The 14,641-nt window shown below is 47.1% G+C and overlaps 1 protein-coding gene across 2 annotated transcripts in view; it reads left to right on the forward strand.

Moving 5' to 3' along the window:
- LOC137436909 (putative histone deacetylase 1-B) overlaps window positions 1–14,641 on the forward strand; it is an 87,168-nt gene that overhangs the window by 68,333 nt on the left and 4,194 nt on the right. The window contains exons 10-13 of one of the 2 annotated variants that reach the window (XR_013621572.1): window positions 7,620–7,728; window positions 7,977–8,419; window positions 8,564–8,719; window positions 13,815–13,875. Coding sequence is in view for 1 of the 2 variants with exons in the window: in XM_068131127.2 (XP_067987228.1) it covers window positions 7,620–7,728; window positions 8,289–8,419; window positions 8,564–8,719; window positions 13,815–13,875 (457 nt within the window). In the remaining variant the exon portion in view is untranslated. The remainder of the gene's footprint in view (window positions 1–7,619; window positions 7,729–7,976; window positions 8,420–8,563; window positions 8,720–13,814; window positions 13,876–14,641) is intronic. The other variant, XM_068131127.2, reaches the window with a different exon arrangement.

A 14,641-nucleotide genomic window follows, 5' to 3' on the forward strand; every position in this document is an offset into this window, starting at 1 on the left:
TATGATACACCATGACGCGATTTTAAAAAATATATCTCTGCATTTTCCCGCGTGTGTGGAATGTTTGTGGAAAATTAAAGATTTCAAATAAACCTATTTAAAGTGTATGCGCACATAACTAATAAAAAAAACGAAGAAATATCTCTCGGTAATTTCCTGAAACATATTTTACTTCCGGCTAATATGTTGAATGAAATAAAAACGAAGAAATATATGTCGGCATCATTGTTGACGTTTTTGTGACGACTATCATCAAACGAAATAGTAATATATCATAACGGAAAAGCAAAAGCGAATTTTTAATATATATCGACACATTGCCGGCGGTGTCATGTTGGGCGGTGTATGATACACCATGACGCGATTTTAAAAAATATATCTCTGCATTTTCCCGCGTGTGTGGATTGTTCTCAATTATTGCTGACACCGAATCTGAAACCATCGATAAAAATGAAATCATATGGTGAGTTAGATTGGAGGTAAAGGCGTGAGAGAGACTCAATGGCCTTGAAGTTACAGGCCTTTGAGAATTCATTTCGTTCTATAAACGGCAACTTTCATCGGATTTTCTTCCCGTTTTTTTTCAACCGAGTCTAAAACTATGTTAGCGACTGTGAAAAATGAAATGATTTATCGAATTTGATTTGAAATAAAACTGGGGGAGAGCAAGACACCACGGGCCTACAAAACAGGACTCAAAGCTATGCGAGTTAATAAAATGGTGGATATTTGTTTATAGCCACTCCCAGAATGGGTGGAGCTATGGGTGGAGCTACTCTGCAAACCGAGTAAGCCACACCCCGGACAGACACCCAACAGATAGACAGACAGACAGACAGAATCATCTACGGCTATTATAATATAGATTTGTCACAGGTGAGATATCAGCAGAGCAGCGAAGTTGTTCCTTTTTAAACAATGGATCTTTGTCATCATCGTAATCATCATTGTTATACGGTTAAGGAAATACGGCCAATCAAGTCAGTGTCTCTTCAAATTTTTCAAACTGCTCTACTTGGCTCTGATTGTATGTGATAGTCTGTAAATTGACTATGTGATACCTGAAACCAAGTGGTGTCAGGATGTCCAGACAGAAGCAACACAACATGCAGATACCTTCAGGCCAACTCTGTTACCATCTAACCAGAAAGGTAATCTCATGCTCGTCAGACAAGTCAAAACTTCATCCAACTGTGCTCGCTAAGATAAGGATCGTCGATAAGGATACTCGATCATTTCAAGTGGTTGATTTATCATAAACCACATTTTCCGACGAGCCCAACCCACAATGCTACCGTTCATGACCATGTTTATTTGCAAATCATTGCACTTTGGAAGTTAAAACTGCATTCCCATTCCCGATTGGTCGAGTTGGGATGCAAACGCGTTTTAAAATTGCAAAGAAGAAATGCTTCCTTTTGTGTTTGGTATAAATAGTGCAGGTTTATCATTCAACGACACATCAGTTAATAGATTAACCAAACCAAAATATAAAAACATTCTGGTGATGCTTTCAGGGTGTTAGTTACGGAGCAAATATTAACGATAATCAAATGTTCAATTTTGATACTTTCCTTCGATCAGAAACCAATCGCATGATCAAATTTATGGAAATCCCTCGATAAGCGTGTGTGTGTGTGTGTGTGTGTGTGTGTGTGTGTGTGTGTGTGTGTGTGTGTGTGTGTGTGTGTGTGTGTGTGTGTGTGTGTGTGTGTGTGTGTGTGTGTGTGTGTGTGTGTGTGTGTGTGTGTATAAGAGTGACAGTGCAAGAGAAACTGAGTGAGTGAGTGAGAGCGAGTGCGTGACAGTGCGAGTGTGAGTGAGTGTGCTAGTGAGTGAGAGTGCGAGTGTGAGAGAGTGAGTGAGTGTGTGTTTGTGTGAGAGAGTGAGTGAGTGTGTGTTTGTGTGAGTGAGTGAGTGTGTGTTTGTGTGAGAGAGTGTGTGTTTGTGTGAGAGAGTGAGTGAGTGTGTGTTTGTGTGAGAGAGTGAGTGAGTGTGTGTTTGTGTGAGAGAGTGAGTGAGTTTTTTTTTTTTTTTTTTTTTTTTTTTTTTTGTATACAAGATCGAGGCTCGTGAAAGAGCGAACATTAATCACACAGAAAGACAAACAGACACATAAAACAAATAACATCGGGAGCGGTAGACAAGATGGGGAGAGAGGGGGAAGGACACAAACACAACATTTGAGAGCAGGGACCGAGAGACATGGAGACATCGAGAGATCTGTGGGAGGGAGAGGGCTTTGGGGGGGAGGCATGTGAAGGGGGGGAGGCATGTGAAGGGGGGTGGGGGGGTGGGAGAGGTATAAACATATGGACACTGCCAGGATTTCCAGGAAATAAGTTGGAATTTCAAACAAGGTGGATCTGGGGTGAATTAGTGGGGGTAGAAAAGATCAAGGTTATGGATGGGGGAAGATAAGAGATGGTGGTGAACAGCTGTTTTAAAGACCTGGAGGGAGGAGAGGGATTGAAGGGAGTGTGGGAGTTTGTTCCACAGGCGGGAGAAAAGAGGAATGAAAGAGTGAAGGTGAGCAGAGAGCCGAGATTTCGGCAGTTTAACCATCAGAGGGTTGCTGGCAGATCTTGTGCGACCTGTAGGAATATTTGGGGGACAGAGCACAGAGAGAGCTGGGGGAGCAAGGCCGGAGAGGAGTCGGTAGAAGACAGAAAGACCACCTACCTGCCTGCGGTGAGTGAGTGAAAGGCCCTCAGAGATAGCTTCATCGCGGGAGATTCCAATGATTTTGAAAGCTTTGGATTCAACAGCGTGAAGCCGAGCCAGGTGTGAGGCAGGAGCACCAGCCCATAGGGGAGAACAGTATTCCATTGAGCTGCGGATGAAAGCCTTGTAAGTGGTGAGGAGCTCAGGTGTGCCGTGGAAGGACTTCGCACGACGGAGGATGCCCAGTCGGCGACTGGCTTTGGAGGCCAGCTTGGAAATGTGGTTTTCCCAAGAAAGATCATGGCAGATAGTGAGACCCAAAAGCTTGAGTGACAGAACTTCTTGGAGAGGATTGTTGAGAAAGTAGATGGGAGGGTTGTCCAGTCGATCTTTTCGGAGAGACATAGTAAGAGAGTGAGATTTGGCAGGATTGAAAGACATGTTCCACTTGTTTGACCAGTCTGTGATTTTGTCCAGGTCTTCAGAGAGTGAGGAGGCTGCAGACTGCCGATCTGAGGGAAGAGGAATGGAGCGGCAGAGAGTGGAGTCATCAGCAAAGAGATAGAGAGGATTTTCCAGAGAGTCAGAGAGATCATTGATAAAGACCAGAAAAAGCACAGGGCCCAGCACACTTCCTTGGGGAACTCCAGCCTGAACAGGAAGGGGAGATGAGAGAAATCCATTCAGGGCCACACGTTGACTACGACCAGAGAGGAAGTCCGCAAGCCATGCATGGAGATTTCCATGGATACCATAGGAGGAGAGTTTGGTGAGCAGAGCTGGGTGCCAGACCGTATCAAAGGCCCTTGATATGTCAAGGGAGACAGCTCTGATTTCCTGTTTGGCATTGAGGACCTCCATCCATTGTTGAGACAGCAGAAGCAGCATGTCCAGAGTAGAGTGACCTGGTCTGAAACCAAATTGATGATCAGAGATCAAGCCATTGGAGAAGAGGAAAGATTTCATATCCGAAGCAATGATGGATTCCATGACTTTGCTGATAATTGGGAGCAGGCTGATTGGTCTGTAGTTGCAAGGATCTGTTTTTGCACCTTTTTTGTGTAAAGCGGTAATGTTAGCTGATTTCCAAGATGCTGGCAGTTTGTGTGAGGATCCAGGAGTGTGTGTTTGTGTGAGAGAGTGAGTGAGTGAGTGTGTGTTTGTGTGAGAGAGTGAGTGAGTGTGAGAGATTGAGTGTGGAGAATGTATGCAAGTGAGTGTGTGAGATTGAGTGTGGAGAATGTATGCAAGTGTGTGTGCGAGTGTGCGCATGCTTGTGCCCATGCTTGTGCGTGTCAGTTTTGACAAATACTCATTTGGAACTTTTTCCTTATTATTGGGTACGATTTAAATAGATCAATTAAAGGGTCACTATCGGAGCCTGGTTTGGCTTAGCGGTTAGGGTGCCAGCTTGGGATCCTAGGATCCTGGGTTCGAATCCCGGTCAATCGCTGAATTAGCACCAGGGGGGTTGACTCAGCCCGTCATCCTTCCGAGGTCGGCAAATTGAGTACCAGCTCACTGGTAATTCCCTGTGTGTCGCAAGAGGCGACCAACAGGGTTGGCGGCAGGAAGGGCATCCGGCTGTAAAACATTGCTCCAAAAAAGGGACCACGGTGCCTGAAAAAGGCCAATCCCTGCGATGCAGGGAAAAATGGCCTCTAAAGGTGGTTCATTTAAAGGGTCACGATCACATCAGGTGGTTTTATTATTATTATTTGTACTAGTGAGGTACCCGTGCTATGCACGGGTGGGGGGCCAGAAGCAAACGGACAATGCAGAAACGGCGAATGCTTAAGCATGAAACCAATAAATTCCACATTCCTGTAGCACCTTCAGTCGCACGTCAAACATAGACATCAAGTTCATGAAGGACTTCCATGAAAAACGTACCCGCTCGCAAACAAACAGGTTATATCCGATTCCATCCACAGCCTCTTCTCAGTGAAAGACACATGAAAGCCTGCTTGGAGTTTGCAAAAAAAGCACCTAAAGGACTCTCAGACTGTGAGAAACAAGATTCTGTGGTCTTATGAAACCAAGATTGGACTGTTTGGCTTCCGTCTGGCCACTCTGCCATGAAGCCCAGATCGGTGGAGTGTTGCAGTGATGGTTGACCTTCTGGAAGTTTCTCCCATCTCCACACAGGATCTCTGGAGCTCAGCCAGAGTGACCATCGAGTTCTTGGTCACCTCTCTTACCAAGACCCTTCTCCCCCGATTGCTCAGTTTGGTCGGGCGGCCAGCTCTAGGAAGAGTCCTGGTTGTTCCAAACTTCTTCCATTTAAGAATTATGGAGGCCACTGTGCTCTTGGGAACCTTCAATGCAGCAGAAATGTTTTTGTAGGCTTCCCCAGGTCTGTGCCTCGACACAATCCTGTCTCTGAGCTCTGCAGGCAGTTCCTTCGACCTCATGGCTTGGTTTTTGCTCTGATATGCATTGTCAGCTGTGAGACCTTATATAGACAGGTGTGTGCCTTTCCAAATCATGTCCAATCAATTGAATTTACCACAGGTGGACTCCAATCAAGGTGTAGAAACATCTCAAAGATGATCAAGAGAAATGGGAGGCACCTGAGCTAAATTTCAAGTGTCATAGCATACCCCATAGAGGCATAATTCACTAGCACGGGACTAGTGGGTCTATTGACGGTATGGGCGTGGCGCGCGCTCGGGTGTTGGAGCCACGCCCCCTTAAGAGGAGCGGGCGGAGCCGGTCGGGTTTCAGTTCTGTGGAAATGAAGGAGCCTTGAACAAGTCAAGAAGTTTTTACCCTCTCGTTGTCCGCAACTCCAACATTGGTGACCCCGACGATCAGATCTCCGACCCGGATGTCCAGGCCTGCAGGGCGGCGGTCACGGGGCTTCGATTGTCTGATGTGCCGTTCAGGGACACGGGCACCACGCTACTGTGCGACGTTTCTTTGGGACAGCCTCGCCCCGTCGTACCCACCAGCTGGAGACGGCAGGTGTTCGATGCCGTCCACGGTCTTTCTCACCCGGGCAGGAAGGCGTCGCAAAAGTTGGTGGCGGGGAAGTTCGTTTCGCACGGGCTCAGGAAGGATGTGCGCGACTGGGCCAACACCTGCGTCGAGTGCCAACGCTCAAAGGTGCATCGCCATACCCAGGCCCCGTTGGCACCATTCACAGTGCCCGAGCGACGGTTTGACCATGTTAACGTGGACCTGGTGGGGCCCCTTCCCCCCTCGCGGAGATTCACCCACCTCCTCATGATGGTCGATGGGACCACCAGGTGGCCAGAGGCCGTCCCGCTTACATCTGCGACGTCCGCCGATGTGGCCCGGGCGTTCATCGGCACTGGGGTTGCCTGTTTTGGTGCCCCCTCGGACGTTTCTTCAGACAGGGGGCCCCAGTTCACTTCAGAGCTCTGGGGTACTGTTGCCCAGGGTTGGGGGTAAATCTCCATCGCACGACTGCATATCACCCCCAGGCTAATGGATTGTGTGAGAGGTTCCATCGCTCTATGAAAGCTGCTCTCAGGGCCAGCCTCTGGGATGACAGTTGGGCCGACAGACTCCCGTGGGTAATGTTGGGCCTCAGGACAGCCCCTAAGGAAGACCTCCAGTCCTCATCCGCTGAGCTCGTCTATGGTCAGCCACTGCGGGTTCCCGGAGAGTTCATTCCTGACGCCACAAGCCCCTGGTCCGCTGCCCGTCAGCGGTCGGTTCTCCGGGAGAATGCCAAGATGTTTGCAAGATGTCTACGTACAGCGGAGTACGTCTTTGTTCGCCATGACGCACACTGGGGGCCGCTTCAGCCACCTTATGACGGGCCTTTCCGCGTTCTGGAGGCCGGGGACAAGTCCTTCGTGGTCTACATCGGCGGCAAACCGGACCACCTTTCGGTGGACCGCCTCAAGCTGGCTCACTTGGACCTGGACCAGCCCCCTCGGTTGGCCCAACCCCCACGGCGGGGCCGTCCCCTGTCGGGTAAGCCCCCGGTTGGCCCGCCTACCACCAAGCCGCTAATAGTCCATGCTCGGGTCATCAGGGGTCGTTTCGGCCGGGTGGTTAAGGCCCCCCGAAAACTGACATTGCCCGTGCAAGTGAATTTGGGGGGGGGGGGGGGGGGCATGTGGGGGATACCCCATAGAGGCATAAATTCACTAGCCCGGGACCAGTGGGTCCATTGACGGTATGGGCGTGGCGTGCGCTCGGGTGTTGGAGCCACGCCCCTTCAAGAGGAGCGGGCGGAGTCATGGGGGATATAAAAAGACTGAGTTCCGGTCGGGTTTCAGTTCTGTGGAAATAAAGGAGCCTTGAACAAGTCAATAAGTTTTTACCGTCTCGTTGTCTGCAACTTCTACAATATTTCAGTTTTTTCTTTTTAATAAATTTGCAAAACTTTCTAAAATCCTGTTTTCTCTTTGTCATTATGGGGTATTGAGTGTAGATTGATGAGGGGAAAAATGAATTTAAACGATTTCAGCATAAGGCTGCAACATAACAAAATGTGAAAAAAAGTGAAGGGGTCTGAATACTTTCTGAATGCACTGTACATCCTGATTGGATCGAATCACAGAAGATCTCATGATTGGGACTTGCACGGTGGTTGTGCTCACTCATCCATCTGCTGAGTGGTTTCACATAGAGGCTCAACTCAGCCCTGCGTTCACTCGGACTGGTCTTTCCGCAAAAGCGACGACACCTTTCCAGTTCTTGTAAAAGGAAACTTCCCATTCGTATATACTCTGGATTAATGTTGATCTCAGCAGTAGTTTGCAGTTGGATGGATGTAATCGATGCACCTAGTGATGTTTTTATTTTGTGTAAAAATGCCTGGATGCTTCATTTTGTAATTAGATTTGTCTGGAATTATCGTAAATATTTATTTCTATTAAAACAAAACAGCACGGTAACTGTTTGTTACTGTAGCACCAAGGTCCAACCTCGTGCTAATGCGTCTTGGAAACTTTGACTCGGTGTTGTGTACACAGAATTGCCGTACAACGATTACTTTGAGTACTTTGGACCCGATTTCAAGCTTCACATCAGTCCCTCGAACATGACGAACCAGAACACACCCGAGTACTTGGAGAAGATAAAGTGAGTGAATAACTGCACACATTCATCTTAGCAAATGCTCCAGTTGTTTTTTTTGATTTATTTAATATTTTATCTTTTTGGGTGAAAAACTTCACAAATGCATATTTTGGGAACAATTGTCAAATTGTTTCTTTTGGAAAAATGCAGAAGTTAAGTATTAAAAAAAAAAAAAAATACAATGTCAAGAATTACTCGATCGGATGATTAATCACTCCACATTGCTTTGTATGAACAAACAAAACCTGAAGTTGTTCATGCCACCTCGGGAATTGGTCGTCGTCACGTCTGCTGCCCACACCGGCGCCGGCTGCCCCTGTGGCTGACCGCACCGCCGTCGGGTGCCCATGTTGCAGCCATCGTCGCTGACTGCCCGCATCGCAGCAGTCTTGTGCTGCATTCCTCATAACCGTCACCACCATGCTCCACATCTGCTTTACTTTTGCCAACAGATTCACAGAAAATTTAAGCAGCAGCAACACAACAGACAATTGAATAGGATTGGTGAAAGTTCTACAGAATGCTTCAGAATATGTGTACTCACATGTTTCAAACATCCACAGGCAGCGGCTTTTTGAGAACCTGAGGATGCTGCCTCACGCGCCGGGTGTACAGATGCAAGCGATCCCTGAAGACACCGTGCCGGAGGACAGTGGTGAGGAAGAAGAAGAGGATTCTGATAAGCGCATCTCAAGTAAGTTTGTTGTCATTTGAGTGAAGATGCATTGCTCAGTTGTTGGGAGCTTTTGTACGTTGGTTTGTTTTCTTAACTAGTTTTTGGTGGTGGGGAAGTTGTTTCGGTGAAAGAAGCTGTGATTTCACATTTTCCATCTTGCAGTCAGAGCATCAGACAAGCGCATTGCCTGCGACGAGGAATTTTCAGATTCGGATGATGAGGGAGAAGGTCGACGGAACACAACAAATTTTAAAAAAACCAAAAGGCCCAAGCTGGAAGAAGAGAAGAAAGTTGAGATTATGGATGATAAAAAAACAGGTTTGAAGAGATTTGTTTTTATGATGCTGTGACCAGCTGTGTCTGTGTCTTTGTTTGTCTGTGAGCTGGATATCTCAAAATGCTGTGGATGGAATCGGACAAAATTTGGTGACAAATTGAATGTCTGCCAAGGATGAATTGGTTCGAATTTGGTGAAGATCTGTATCTGTATCTGTATCCGGATGCGAGAAGTTTTTAATTTTTAAGTGAGCGATTCTTCACTATTGAGAGAGAGAGGGCAAAACCCTATTATATGGCATGATATTTGAAAAAGTTGTGGTCGGGTTTTGACAAAACTAAGTGGATGGGTTGGTTAGGTGGTCTTCTGGTCTTCATCAATGATCTTCTGGACTTTTTTCAGGTCTTCATTAATGATCTCTCTGACTCTCTTGAAAATCCTCTCTGTCTCTTTGCTGATGACTCCACTCTCTGCCGCTCCATACCTCATCCCTCAGATCGGCAGTCTGCAGCCTCCTCACTCTCTGCAGACCTGGACAAAATCAGACTGGTCAAACAAGTGGAACATATCTTTCAATCCTGACAAATCTTACACTTACGATGTCTCTCTGAAAAGACCGACTGGAAAACCCCTCCCATCTACTTTCTGAACAATCCTCTCCAAGAAGTTCCACTCGCTATTCTGTGTGGTCCCCATATGTGCAACAACAATACATCCAACTTGTTTGATCGATGCATTTCAGATCGAACCTTCTTACCCCAGGTGATAACCCCACTTGGTGCACACGACACTCAATTACTGCAACCTCCAAGAAAAAAAACAAGAAAAAAACACCTTTAGAGGCCATTTTTCCCCGCAAAGCGGGGGTTGGCCTTTTTCGGGCACCGTGATTGTTCTTGTTTTTGTTGGTCCCCTTTTTGAAGCAATGTTTTACGGCCGGATGCCCTTCCTGCCGCCAACCTTTTTGTCGCCTTTTTACGACAAACAGGGAATTACCAGTGAACTGGTACTCAATTAGCCGACCTCGGAAGGATGACAGGCTGAGTCAACCCCCCTGGCGTTAATTCAGCGATCGACCGGGATTGAAACCCAGGATTCTAGGATCCTAAGCTGGCACCCTAGCCAGAGCACTATAATTGCTAACAATTCCTGGACGAGACACCCAATTTTAATGGGGATTTCTGCAGATGTTAAGGATTCTCCTCAAGGATCCTCGTGAATCACAAGGGACACATCTTCATGCCAGTCCCCATTTTTGTACCCACAATGATATCAGGTATATGGTGTACAGGATATATAAACCACCGTTTAGAGGCCATTTTTCCCCGCAAAGCGGGGGTTGGCCTTTTCGGGGACCGTGGTTGTTGTTTTTTGGTCCCCTTTTTGAAGCAATGTTTTACGGCCGGATGCCCTTCCTGCCGCCAACCCTGTTTGTCGCCTTTTTACGATAAACAGGGAATTACCAGTGTACTGGTACTCAATTTGCCGACCTCGGAAGGATGGCAGGCTGAGTCAACCCCCCTGGCGTTAATTCAGCGATCAACCGGGATTCGAACCCAGGATCCTTGGATCCTAAGCTGGCACCCTAGCCGCTAGCCCAACACCAGGGCTGGTGTACAGGATATATGGTGTACATATATGGATATATGGTGTATCGTATGCCGTACCTGGTTCCCAGACGTGGAGAGGCCTTCTCTGACTTCATGCCTCCTCTCATGCTTCATGGGGACTACATGGGGAGGGACCTCCTCTGTGTAACATGTCTTCGCTTGTGACTACTCACCCATTCCCGTCTCTCAGGAACATCAAGCATCAGTCACCTAAATATCTCACTCAAAACTTTGGACACAGATCATAAAGTTTTCATTGCTACACCATAGTTTAGCAGTGACTTCCACGTGTACCCCTAATGACAAATATGACGTGTTTGGTCCCATCCTCATTTTTGGACATTTTTAGTCCCATGGCCTGGGGACCAGAATTCTCCTGAACATCATGTTTCCAAAATATCCAAAACCTACCTCACGTTTAATTTGAGTGCAAGATCCGACTGAATCCCCTGTTATAACGACCTATCGTGCTGCCGGCAGCATCTTTTACACTTCTCTTATGGTATCCTGCACATTTTGAAGGCTTCCCCTCAAACTGGCCTTTACAGATCGATCCTCTCGACGGAGAAATTCCTCAACCCACTAGCCGAATGGCTCCCAGTGTACCTTAGATTTGGTGATCACTTTCTTCTCCTTTCACCAGATATTCCTTCTCCAATGCCCATCTTGGTGGTATTATTTCCCTTACTCCACAACCCATTATTTAACCTTACTCCGCAAGGTTAAAGGGGGCACCCCTTATCCGGCTTCCACCACTGACGGGTGCACGGCAACACCCGTAGAGTGTTGCCGTCGTCCAGGTCCTCAAGGCAGAGTACTCTCTCTGGCCTCTCAGCAGGGTGTCCCGGGTGCGTATGCGAGTGTACAGACTGTTTTTAAAGCCTGCCTCTTTGAAACACTCGCAGCGTGTCCGAGCACAACACTCCCGCCGGACCTCCACGTGTGCAAGTGTACAGACCGTCTTTGAAGCCTGCGTCTTTGAAACACTCGCAGCGCGTTCGAGTGTCCAGGCTGTTAACTAAGCCTCCTGGAACCTCTCACAAGTGCTCGGGGCCCCAAGCCACTTGACTCTTACCCCCTTGTCTTTAACAAATCTCAGCGCCGTGTCCGTTCCCTTTACCTTTCATTCGGATCCGCGCCAGAGATCAAGCAAAGACAGAATCCTTTACTCAATGGCGGCAAGTCACCATTTTACCGAGAAAGTTCTCACTTCTTTATAGGGCGCCCAGAAACCTTGCCACCACTGAGCAACGACACCCCCTCTCCCCCCTCCGGGTGAATCCCATCCTTGTCACCATCTTTGTCGTGGGTTTAATAAGCACCTTGTCAAACTCGGACAGTGTATAAGAGATTTATTATAGACTAGCCGAAACCCGTGGAACATCCATGGAAGGGAGGATGTGGTGTATGGATAGAGTGTACCATTATGGATGGCATAGGGGATTTGCTTGTCCGAGTAAGAGTTAGGAAGAAAGATGAGAATGAAGAGTGCGTATATGAACAACGATCGCCGACACCGGCACAAATGCATCCTCTGGATTGTCCACTTAGTGGACGGCTTGCTTTCGCCTTCGCCTGTCCAATCAGCGGATGGCTTGCTTCGCCTTCACCCAGCAGGGGCCAATACGATGGCATCGTAAGATGGCGTCGTATCGGCAGTTAATCGGATGCTTTTGGGCCCCAACGTCAGCTAATTCAGATTTTTCGAGTATGGCTGTACGTGATAAACAAAGAGTGCGGTTCGTAGATCGTAAATCCATTAGTGCCGTGGGCATCGGGTCACTGGGTGCGGCGTAAAAGGGATAACAAAGTCGAGTCCTTACGCTATTATTATATAGATAAGAATACATGCATGGGAGAAGTTGGCATGGCGTATAGGCCAGTAACACCACTTGTAACATCACAGTGGCATTATGGTCCTCCACAGCCGGCCCCCAACATCTCAGCGAGCCACAACCCGTAATCTGCTTAATATACTTCCCTCAAAGATCAAAGAACTCAAAACAACGTCCCGTGTTCATCCATTCCTAAAGACGCAAACTGCCACCCGAAAGAGAAACTGTACAGAGTTGACAGAGCCTCATTCAAAGAATGCTTTGCCAAGGCCAAACATGGGATATCGTCAACAGTTTCTCAAAGCCAGACAACCAGCCACCAGGGAAATGGGTCAGTGTCTTTCAGCCTGGAACACTGCTGCCCCCGTCAGGATAGGGATTTGATGAAATCCCCGACACTGTCACTCAAGCTTTTCGGTCTCACTATCTGACATGATCTTTCCTGGGAAAACCACATTTCCAAGCTGGCCTCCCAAGCCAGTCGCCGACTGGGCATCCTCCGTCGTGCGAAGTCCTTCCTTGGCACAACTGAGCTTCTCACCACCAACAAAGCTTTCATCCGCAGCTCAATAGAATACAGCTCTCCCCTCTGGGCTGGTTCTCCTGCCTCACACCAAGCTCTGCCTCACGCTGTTGAAACCAAAGCTTTCAGAATTATTGGAATCTCCCGCCTTTCACTCACTCACCCCAGGCAGGTTGGTGGTCTTTGTCTTCAACGGACTCCTCTCCGGCCTAGCTTCCCCAGCTCTGTTGGTACTCTGTCCCCCAAATATTCCTACAGGTCGCACAAGATCTGCCTGCAACCCTCTTATGGTTAAACTGCCAAAATCAAGACTCTCTATTCACCTGCACTCTTTCATTCCTCTTTTCTCCCACCTCTGGAACAAACTCCCTCACTCTCTTCAATCCCACTCCTCCCTCCAGGTCTTTAAAACAGCTGTTCACCACTATCTCTTATTTTCCCCCATCCAAACCCTGGATCTTTTCTACCCCCGTTAATTCACCCCAGATCCACTTTTTTGAAATACTGACTTCTTTTCTAGAAGCCCGAGCAGTGTCCATGTGTTTCATACCCCCCCCCCCCCCTTCCCCCCTTCCCATGCCTCCTCCCCCTAAGCCCTCTCCCTCCCACAGATCTCCTGATGTCCCTGCTCTCAAATGTTGTACTTGTGTGCTTCCCTCTCTCTCCCCATGTTGTCCCCCGCTTCCTTCATCATATGTTTTATGTGTCGGTTTGTGTTTTTGTGATTGTTAGCTCTTACACGAGCCCCGGTCTTGAATACAACAAAAAAATATATATAAAAAGACGAGAACAAGCCAATTCGATTTTGGTTTTTGGATCCACAATTGGCCTATCAGTGGGACACCAAAAGTAAACTGTTCAGCCTAGCAGAGGTATGCGCTTTACCGAACGTTCTGGTTTTTCATGATCTTTTGAGATCAAGCGTAACAGTGGGTTGACATCTAACACAGGTGAAGGAATATCCATTGACACAATTTTCAAATAATTTTATATTTTACATCGTTGGTGTTGCGTTGCCATGTGTTGTGCAGTGAGAATGTGACGTGTTTCGACTGTAAATAGATGTGTAGATTTTATGGTGGTAGCCCACCAATTTGACTAGTTTCAAGTTAGTTTGCAACTCAAATCCCTTCCGTTGAACATTTTCAATCTTGCCGTTTATCTGTAGTGGAAACGAAGGAAGAAGAGCAAAGCAATGAACCAAGCCCTGAGAAGACGGACCAAAAGGGGTAAGCTTGGTCTCTGTATTCTTCCAGTTGGCATTTTGATTGAAAATGCAGCAATTTCTTCATTACCCTGCTCTCACTAAGCGAAAAGTGGGGTTAAGCGATCGAATGCGTCCGCACATACACATAGTGCTAATAGAAAGTCTACACCCCCATTCAAAATTGTCACCTTTTGTCACCTTGTAGCCTGGAATCAAAATGCATTAAATCAGACCTTTTCCACCTTTATATACACATTGTAACCCACAAGTTCCAGGTGAAAAACAAATTCTACAAATTGCAGAACATTAATTAAATATACAAAACTAGAATATCTTGGTTGGAAAAGTGTCTACCCCCCTTATAATAGCAATTGTAAATTCGCTCAGGTGCAACCAATCACCTTCAAAATCTCACACAAAGTTAATTGGCCTCTTAACCTGTGTTAAATTGTTATGATTCTGATTATTTCAGAATAAAATCAGCTGTTCCTGTCGGTTTCCTCTGCTGGGTAGTGCATTTCACAGCAAAGACTCAACCATGAGCACCAAGGAACTTTCAAAAGACCTCCAGGATAAAGTTTGGGAAAGGCACAGATAAGGGGTTGGGTATAAAAATATTTCAAAGGCCTTGAATATCCCTTGGAGCACAGTCAAGACAATCATTAAGAAGTGTAAGGCATATGGTACCACCAAGACCCCGCCTAGATCAGGCTGTCCTTCCAAACTGGATGACCAAGCAAGGAGGAGACTGATCAGAGGCCACCAAGAAGCTAATGGAAACTTTGAAA

This window comes from Myxine glutinosa, unplaced genomic scaffold (assembly GCF_964187855.1).
Source record: "Myxine glutinosa unplaced genomic scaffold, kmMyxGlut1.1 SCAFFOLD_669, whole genome shotgun sequence".
NCBI lineage: Eukaryota > Metazoa > Chordata > Myxini > Myxiniformes > Myxinidae > Myxine > Myxine glutinosa.